The sequence below is a fragment of the Dendropsophus ebraccatus genome, chromosome 11, assembly GCF_027789765.1.
Source record: "Dendropsophus ebraccatus isolate aDenEbr1 chromosome 11, aDenEbr1.pat, whole genome shotgun sequence".
NCBI classification, from domain to species: Eukaryota; Metazoa; Chordata; class Amphibia; order Anura; family Hylidae; genus Dendropsophus; species Dendropsophus ebraccatus.
In genome coordinates, this window is record NC_091464.1 from 53595733 (window position 1) to 53606046 (window position 10314).

The 10314-nt window shown below is 46.9% G+C and overlaps 1 protein-coding gene across 2 annotated transcripts in view; it reads left to right on the forward strand.

Moving 5' to 3' along the window:
• The window catches only part of NSUN5 (NOP2/Sun RNA methyltransferase 5), a 5897-nt gene extending 3770 nt beyond the window's left edge, over positions 1–2127 (forward strand). For both annotated transcript variants that reach the window (XM_069945940.1, XM_069945939.1), the window contains exons 7-10: positions 128–306; positions 504–714; positions 845–991; positions 1868–2127. In XM_069945940.1, the coding sequence (XP_069802041.1) occupies positions 128–306; positions 504–714; positions 845–991; positions 1868–2042 (712 nt within the window). In that variant the 3' untranslated portion in view covers positions 2043–2127. The remainder of the gene's footprint in view (positions 1–127; positions 307–503; positions 715–844; positions 992–1867) is intronic.
• The last annotated feature ends 8187 nt before the right edge of the window (positions 2128–10314 follow it).

Below are 10314 nucleotides of genomic sequence, written 5' to 3' on the forward strand. Positions count from 1 at the left end.
AATTCTGTAGTGTCTAGTTTGGTTTAATCTAAAAAAAATTCAGTGCAATAGACCAATGACAAGTAGTTTATCTATGACCTTGTTGTGAAAAATAAAATCGGTGCTCTTAAAACATTAATATTTTCAGAAAGGTTTTTGCCTTTGACCTGGACACAAAACGCTTGGCAACTATGAGTACGCTGCTGCTGCGTGCTGGAGTCACATGTCAAGAACTGGCCAACCAGGACTTTCTCACAGTCAACCCATGTGAAGCAAAGTATCAGAAAGTCACTCACATCTTGGTGGATCCATCCTGTAGCGGATCGGGTGAGTACCCATGGGTAGGGTCCCATGGTGCAGCTACTGTATGCAGGTGAAACTCCATCCACATGTGGTGGGTAGTGGCACACTATTCCAATTTCTACCTGCAGAATCATTCAGCTGTTGGCCACCATTTGTGTGCATGGTTTTATCATAATGCAATAGATGTACCATGGGATCATACTCATACACATTTTTCTTAGGCATGCCGGATCGGATGAGGGTCCTCACAGAAGAGGTAGGGTCTGAAAAGGAAGAGAGGCTACAGGCCCTGTCAGCTTTCCAAAGGCGGGCTGTGTCCCACGCTCTCACATTCCCTTCGGTGCAGTATGTTGTCTATTCTACATGCTCCATACACCAGCAGGAAAACGAGGATGTGGTGAAGGATATTCTGAAGCAGCACACAGACTTTAGGTATATGCATGTGGTCTCAGCCTTTAGTGTGTGTGTGTGTGTATATATATATATATATATATATATATATATATATATATATTACATCATGTCAATATATATTACAGTGTCATTCCTTTGCATCCTGCAGGTTGGCTAATGTTCTTCCTTCATGGCCAATGCGTGGACTGAACACATTCCCTGGATCTGAGAATTGTATACGAGCCTCTTTGTCAGAAACCTTGACCAATGGATTTTTCGTAGCACTGTTTCAGCGCAAGAGCCCAGAGGAAAAGAGGTAAGAAAAAAATCAACATTGCAAATCTTGATCTCCCTGAACAATGATGCATATTAAATTTAAAAAGATATCTGTGACTTAAGACTGCTGGCGCGGGCAAAGTTCATTAGGATCATTAGGTTCAGGCAGCGTTAAGGTGATTACAGGTTCAATTTAAATACAACTTGGGGTCGTATTACATGAAACTATTATTGGCTGATAATCGTTTTGTGTGATAGCTCATGTTGAAAGGCAATGATCGGCTGGCATGCACGATGTTGGCTGATCGTTGTCTTTCAGCATATTCTAAAACCCCAATCTCCATAGTGGCGGCCTGCCGCCTGTCGCACCGTATTTTCTATGGGCCATCTTCAGATCGTTCGGGCAGCTCCCCACTCGGTCTGTGCGTGTAATAGCACAGATAGCAAGCGAGCGCTGACCTGACAGGTCAGGGTTTGCTTTCTCCTCAGTATTGGGCCGTGTAATAGTGCCCTGTATGTGAACTGTAGAGGGGTGGTGTCTGGTACTTTTATAAGGGTATTAAAGTTCTTAGGGTTTTTTTTTTTTTTGGCCATGTTACAGACACCTTTTTCATGCCAAAATATGGGTGTATTATCCAGCTGTAAAACAGAGGAAAAAGAAAAAGGTATTGGTGCTTAGCTTGGGTGGTTTGGGACATTGAAATGAAGCTAAGAGGAGAAAGGGTTATAAACTAAGAAAACAACTATTAATAACCTGTTAATCCCTCCATCCCTTGGCACTGGTGCCTCAGTCTTCTATGTTTTTGCAGCATTGATATGTCATCTTGATAGGAGAAGGCAAGCAAACAACTCAATTGCTGCTAACGTGAGTTTATATATAATGTTTTATTAAGTGTATATTATAATTAACTTTCAGAACATCTGAAGAACAGGAGCCTCCTGGTCTGCATCAAGAAAATGCTTCAAATGTCGAGAATGAGAAATGTGATGGTTCTCAGTCCAAAAGGAAGTCTGAATGTATCAGTCAAGAATCATCGAGCTGCGCAAAGAAAAAGCATAGGAAAAAGAAGCGTAAAACAAATCAGTCATAATTTATCTATCTGCTGCCCTCTGCCTTGTCCATGGATTTGTACTAACCTTAAATGTAGCTGTCATCTTAAAATATTTTTTAACATATGCATGGTTTTGTTCTTTATTTAGATACTTAGGTCCCCACTGCTGTAATTGAGCCTCTGTGAGTCCCGTCCACAGTGCTCAGCTAATGCCAGTAGTACTCACACTAAGACCTCCTTTCCCTAACATCTCTAACCAGTCACATCACATACTCTTCTCTGGTACGACTTAGTACTGGCGAATGTGCACTGTTCCAGAGAATGATCTACAGTAATGTAGATAGCATATGGAGTAGTGGTTAATGATGCACTGATGTCTTTACAAGGTGCTATATAAGCAGAAATGAAATATCAGCACAGCAAGAAAGGGGTTACAATAAGCTCAGAACGTATGATGACAAGATAAGGAAGATTATATACAGGCAGTAGCACTCTGTATATACAGTAGTAAGAATACAAGGGATGACTGCCCAGAGCTTGATGGGTGGTCAGAACTAAGAGGGAAGCCTTGATTTACCTTCCAGTCACAAGGGGGACCATCTGAAGGAGGTGCACAGTCAAAAATCTTTCACAGGTCAATAGCACTAGCTAAGCCCTCCCCTCCCACGTCCTGTTTTCCATCCTGGTTTCTTTTGTTAGAAATGGACTGAGCCTAACAACAGGTGGGTAGCACTAGAGTGAGGAGATAAATTAACTTAATTACAAACATGAAGGAGGATTTTAAAAAGCATGTGCCTGTTGTTAAAGTGACATCTGTGGTAAATGCTCAGTGAGTGATCATCAAAAGCAAGAAGTCTGTAGCTGACAGCACAGTGCAACTTCCAGGAAGAAATAGGAAGAGCCTTTGGAAGAGACCGAAAACAGGATTTAACCTGTGTATAAGCACAGTCCTACTAGCTGACTAGTATGGAACTACAGGTCTACTAAATCTTACACATTACTTCATCTTCCGGAGGTAAAACCAGACCCCAAACTGGAATGCATTGACTTGCAGAGCCAAATGTAAGAGGATGAATCTGCTGACATTCATTGATGAGATGACCTTTTACATCACTGGGAAGGTCAGTCACCACTATGTTATAATGCGAAGCTCAGGAAAACCATGTGTCCTTACCAGACAGATAATTGCCCCCCCCCCCCCCCCCCCCCCGCTTATGTCTTCTGTGCAATAAGCAGATGTAAAGTCTATGGTTCCTTAGTTGCAGAGTGTACAGTCACCGGTCAGTCCTACCTGGACATGTTAAAGGAAAGGCTTATGCCACAGAGCAGGAAGGCACAACTGTCTGATGGGGGCATATCTGACTACAGGCAGCATTGCATCTAGCTACAGGGTGGGCATTATTACTGGCCACAGGGGCTGTTATTGGGAAGGGGGCATTAATAATGGCTACAGGGGGCATTACTGATTATTGGGGGGGGGGGGGTGGAATTATTACCGGGTCCTATAGGTCGATCACATTGTTATTGGAGGATCTGATATGGGAATTAGTTGCTCACATGGGGGTACTGGACTTGATAAACACTGATCTAGACAATAGGCCATTAAGGGTGCCCTCACACAGCACTTTTGTTTGACGGTTTTTATGCTACAAAATGCCATTGTCGTTGTGTTCTGGCGGTTTTGAGTTTGTGTGAATGTTTTTAACTTGGGCAGTTTTTTCGGGTTGGTATTTTTACCTGAACACGGATAACAATGCTGAAGTCTTTTTATTCAAAAATTAACACCCTCACACCCCTCGTTGACCATTTTATATTAAAAAACGGTCATTGACAGTCCACCAAATTTGATGCAATCCTCTGGTTGCATGCCATTCTTACTTAATCCCATGGGACCACATTGGTGTCACAATGTACCTATCCCAGCAAGGAAGGGGGTTAAATGCCCCCCTTTGTTGCTGGGATGGGTGCAGTGCTGGGGGCTTTATTGATACTCACCACATGTCTTCTTTCTGCAGCAGAGCCTGGCACACTGAGCTACACATGTGCCAGGCTCTACCTCTTGAAAGGTGGCGACACTGAATCAGGGGCTGCAGCAGCTGATTGGCAGAGATGGCAAGCCACAGGGGTCATTTCAGCCAATCAGCTGCTGAAGCAGTGTCCCTGCTCAGCCACTGATGACAAGAGTATGGGGAGAAGACCAGTTGGACCACAGTCTGGCCCACAGGGGGTTCATTCCCACTTCAACAAGGAAGGGGTCACTTAACCCCTTCCTTTCTGAAACAGGTGCATTCGGGTCGTCATTTTGACCCAAACACAGACTTCAGCATTGATATCCGTGTTCAGGTAAAAATGCCAACCCGAAAAACTGCCCAAGTTAAAAACATTCACACAAACTCAAAACCGCCAGAACACAACAACAATGGCATTTTGTAGCATAAAAACCGTCAAACAAAAGTTAATGGCCTGTTGTCTAGATCAGTGTCCATCAAGTCCAGTACCCCCATGTGAGCAACTAATTCCCATATCAGATCCTCCAATAACAATGTGATCGACCTATAGGACCTGGTAATAATTCCCCCCCCCCCCCCCCAATAATCAGTAATGTCCCCTTCCCTAGTAATACCCCCTGTAGCCATGATTAATGCCCCCTTCCCAATAACAGCCCCTGTGGCCAGTAATAATGCCCACCCTGTAGCTAGATGTAATGCTCCCTGTAGTCAGATATGCCCCCATCAGACAGAAAGGCATGTAGCCAGGTATGTCCCCAGTAGCTAGGTATGGCTGTTGTAGCCAGGTATGACACATACAACCAAGTATGCCCACTGCAGCCAGATACAGTATGCCTCTTATTGCCAGGTATGCCCCATGCAGCCAGATATGTCCCATACTGCCAGATTTTCACCCAGCCAGGTATTCCCCCTACAACCAGGTATACCCCATTGCAGCCAGATATGTCCCCTGGAGTCAGATATGCTGCATATGCCCCTGCAATTAGATATGTCTCTGAAGCTGGGTATTTCTGACTGCAGCAGGATGTTCCATATGTCAGATATACAGGTATTCCCCCCTGCAGCTGAATATGCCTCTTGCAGACAGGTATGCCCCATGGAGCTGGCTACAGTGGCGTAGCCACCGTGGTCGCAGGGGTCGCCACCGCGACCGGGCCCGCCACAAAGGGGGGCCCTCAGGGCCCCGCAAGGCCCTCCCTTTCAATCACTCTTGTGACCGCAAGCATTGTTTTGCTTGCGGTCACAAGAGTCCGACTCTGTCTTCCCCCGGCTGCTGCGCAGCTGCCGGGGATGTCGCGTCTTATCCCCGGCAGCGCACGCATCCCAGAGCTCCCTGCGCGCCTTGGGCCCTGACTTCCGGTTCCGGCGCGCAGGGAGCTCTGGGGTGCGCGCGCTGCCGGGGATAAGACGCGACACCCCCGGCAGCCGGGGACAGACCGAAGGAGTGAGGATCAACGTGGGAGCGCGTTGTCAGGTGAGTTAAGTTTTGTTTTTTATCAGCCTGTACAGGTGGGGGGAAAGAGGGGGGCATCTATGAGGGGGGGGGGGGGGTAAGGGGACCATCTATAAGGGAGGAGGGGGGGGTGAAGGGGACCATCTATAAGGGAGGAGGGGGGGTGAAGGGGACCATCTATAAGGGAGGAGGGGGGGTGAAGGGGACCATCTATAAGGGAGGAGGGGGGGGGGTGAAGGGGACCATCTATAAGGGAGGGGGGGTGAAGGGGCCATCTATAAGGGAGGGGGGGTGAAGGGGACCATCTATAAGGGAGGGGGGGGTGAAGGGGGCCATCTATAAGGGAGGGGGGGGGGTGAAGGGGACCATCTATAAGGGAGGGGGGGGTGAAGGGGACCATCTATAAGGGAGGGGGGGGTGAAGGGGACCATCTATAAGGGAGGGGGGGGGGGTGAAGGGGACCATCTATAAGGGAGGGGGGGGTGAAGGGGACCATCTATAAGGGGGGGGGTGAAGGGGACCATCTATAAGGGAGGGGGGGGGTGAAGGGGACCATCTATAAGGGAGGGGGGGTGAAGGGGACCATCTATAAGGGAGGGGGGGTGAAGGGGACCATCTATAAGGGAGGGGGGGGGGGTGAAGGGGACCATCTATAAGGGAGGGGGGGTGAAGGGGACCATCTATAAGGGAGGGGGGGTGAAGGGGACCATCTATAAGGCAGGGGGGGTGAAGGGAACCATCTATAAGGGAGGGGGGGTGAAGGGGACCATCTATAAGGGAGGGGGGAAGGGGACCATCTATAAGGGAGGGGGGGGGGAAGGGGACCATCTATAAGGGAGGGGGGGTGAAGGGGACCATCTATAAGGGAGGGGGGGCCATCTATAAGGAAGGGTGGGGGGAGAGGGGGCCATCTATAAGGGAGGGTGGGGGGAGAGGGGGCCATCTATAAGGGAGGGTGGGGGGAGAGGGGGCCATCTATATGGAGGGGGGAGAGGAGGCCATCTATAAGGGAGGGTGGGGGGAGAGGGGGCCATCTATAAGGAGGGCAACATGGGGGGAGAGGGGCCATCTATTTGGGGGGGGCAACATAGGGGGAGAGGGAATACACAGAGGGGGGCATATATTATTAGGGGGTCACATAGAGTCAGGCACTAAATGAGGGTGTAAAGGGGACAGTACAGATGTGCAGTGTGTATATAGATGAGGATGGTGCCAGAGTGAGGAGACTAATATGTCTGTCTGGCAGATTCTGTGGATTCGTGGCTCGGAGAAGTTCTCATAACGGCCCAGGGCAAATGGAGAAGAAGAAAAGGGAAGAACTCCGATCAGAGAAGACGTCCTCTGTGAGTCACCTGATATAACTGCACAGTAATGTATATGGTGTATAGAGCCTGTGTAGAGCTGCATCCACCTCTATATCACTGGATGAGGTGATTTAGTATACTGGATTTGGTCAGTAACAATATGGTGGTGATGGTAGTGGTTGTGGTGTGGCAGTAATGTTTCCTTCCTATATACTGGTATTACTGGTAATATAGGTCTCAGTATACAGGATTTGGTCGGTAACAGTATGGCGGTAATATGTACGGTGATAATACTTTCTCTTCCAATATGCTGGTGTTATTGGTAATATCTGTCTTGGTGTGTGTATGTGTATATATATATATATATATATATATATATATATATATATATATTACACACACCAATAGCATCACTTGGTCGTGAAAGGAGGGGGGGGTGGGCCCAAGTTGGCCTCTCGCACCAGGGCCCAGGAGACATTAGCTACGCCCCTGGCTGGCTATGACCATTGCCAGGTGTGCCTCCTTTCAGCCAGATATGTCCTTATGCAGCCACATGTTTTACCATATAGCCAGATATTTCCCCTTGCAGCCAAATACTCCCCCCCCCCCCCCCTGTAGCCAGATAGATGGCCCCTTGCAGTCACATATCTTCTCCTTTGCAGCAAGATACACCCATGTAGTTTACCCCACTCCCTGTACAGCAGCCCATATAGTATAACCTCCTCCCTGTGCAGCAGCCCCATGTCTTATAACCCCCATACCTGAGCAGCAGTCCAATGTAGTACACCCTCCAACATCCCATATATAGTACAGGCGTGTGTGTTTGGGGGTGGGAGAGCCAGTCACCAGCTTGATTCAGCAAGCTTCCTGTGCTGACAGGCTGATACACAGCTGCCTGCAACCGAAGCTTTTGCACAAGAATGGTGGCGGCACCTGCAGTAAGCCCTCATCAGGGATAGGTTTAAAAAAAAAAGCCCCTCTACAGGTAGGAAACGTGCCTCACAGGCATCTCTGCTGCCAATAGCCACTGCATTTAAGTATATTGGTCGGCTGGCTGCACACGCTGCCTCTTACTGTCCCCTGCCCGGGGCAGTGACAGTGAGCATTCCTCTGAAGGTGCTGGGGGCCCATAAGAGAATCCAGGGGAGCAGCGGTGGTTTGTGTTGGGACATTGCTGAATGATAGCAATGGCCCAGCAACAAAAGCAAAAGTTTTCATTTTTTTTTTTTTTTTTTTTTTTACCCTTTCCACATAACCCTTCAACCTGCAGCGTATACACCCTGTGGTACTGGTAGCGTAGGTTAAGAAACCCTGGTCTAGATTACAGCTTAGTTTTGTAATAGACTGTATTGCAGACCAGTGTGTGTTTAGGAGAGGGGGATGAATCTGCCTATTTAGCAGCGATATGAGATACAGACGCCATCACATTCCCGCCCAGGATATTTTAGGCTATGTTCACACTGAGCAAAAACACACAGAAATTCCAAGCGGAACCCACACCATGGACTCTGCTCAAAATGCCACCCACCTCACTGTGATGTCAATTCTTGTGAGTGGAGGCGCATGTTCGCAAGATGATGACATAAGCAGGAGACCGGGGGGACTCATGGAGGAGGAAATAGTGGTGAGGCATGCCAAAGTGCGGCACAAACACCAAGCCACTACTCCTCTCCAACACTTGGTTCCAGGGTCTGGGGAAACAATGTGGCAAATCTACTGCACAGATCACTTCAAGACAGGTATACACAATAGAACACACTACTCGGGTCTGTCCCAGGTGCTAAAGGTTTCCTTTAAAGGGAATCAGTCAGCTCCCGGGCCCTACCTAAGGTGCTGACAGTGTGTTGTAGCTGGCAGCCCCCCAGTAAGCATGGCGCCTTTTTGGTAATTTTCTGTGCAGCAGATTATGTACAATCTTATGTCTCCTACTGTCACAGAGCTGTTGTTCGTGCCACACTAGTCATGCATCCTCCTTCCTCTTCATGAATAATCAATGCTGCCCGGCCTCCTGCTCGCTCAGCTGTTAGATTGTAGATCAGTCCTCTGTAGCCAGGTTATGTCTGAAACAAATCTTTCCTCTGTAATGTGTTGGAGCTGTGGTCTAGGGGTAACTCACTTGTCTAGAGACCTGACAGCAGTTCATGCTCTGGTTTGAATCCCCTGATGGAAATTAAATTGATTATTGTATAATTTTTAAAGCTATGTTCACACACACACACACACACAGTATTTTTGGTCAGTATTTTGCAACCAAAACCAGAGGTGGATTGAAAACACTGAAAGGCTATGTTCACACACTTGAAATTGAGTGGATGGCTGTCATTTAATGGTAAATTACTTAAAAAAAAACCCAAAAACAACGTCCAATATTTGCCATTAAATGACAGCCATCTGCTTAATTTCAACAGTGTGAGAACATAGCCTTTGTTCTCAATCCACTCCTGGTTTTGGATGCAAAATACTGAGCAAAAATACTATGCATGAACATAGCCATAAAAATGATAAAATATGAAAAAAAAAATAAAAAAAAAAAAATTAATTTCCATCAGGGGATTTGTACCAGAGAATGAACTGCTGGCAGGTCTCTAGACAGGGGAGTTACCCCTAGACCACAGCTCCAACACATTACAGAGGAAAGATTCTTTTAGGGTACAAACACACACGGCATATACGCTGCATATTTACTGCTGCGATACGCAGCAGATTAACTCAACACATCAAATCTGCTGCGTATACACTGTGTGTGTTTGTACCCTTAGACATAACCTGCCTACAGAGTACTGATCTGCCGACAGCTGAGCAAGCAGGAGGCCGGGCAGCATTGATTATTCATGAAGAGGTGGGGAGGATGCATGACAAGTGTGGCACGAACAACAGCTCTGTGACAGTAGGAGACATAAGATTGTACATAATCCGCTGCACGGAAAATTACCAAAAAGGCACCATGCTTACTGGGGGGCTGCCAGCTACAGCACACTGTCAGCACCTTAGGTAGTGCCAGGGAGCTGACTGATTCCTTTTAAGCATGAATTAGATATTGTGGCTATGTTCCCACACAGTATTCTTGCAAGCAAAACTAGGAGTGGATTGAAAGCACAGAAAGGCAATGTTCACACACTGTTGAAATTGGGTGGATGGTCGCCATTTAAAATGACAATTATCGTTATTTCAAAACATTGGCAGTTTTAAAATAATGTCCGTTATTTGGCAGGATTAGAAACACTTCTCTCCGAGAAACAGCACCACTCCAACAGAGCTGTAATACCACACACCACCACCAGATGGAAATGGTTGAAAGCAGCAAAGTTTTTTTTACACCTGGATGACCCCTTCAAAACTTGATTTCCCTTTATTTTGGGATAACTGGTAAAATGAAAACTGTAGATGAATTGGCAGTCGACAGAAGAAGTTTAGCAATTTTGTTTTATTCAAAATCAGAATTTTAAGACATAAGAATTTATAAAAACGAAAAATTTCTAAAAATCCTCCCAATTCTAATCCAGGCAAAACAGCAAGCTTACAAAACTATGTACATTCCAACACAC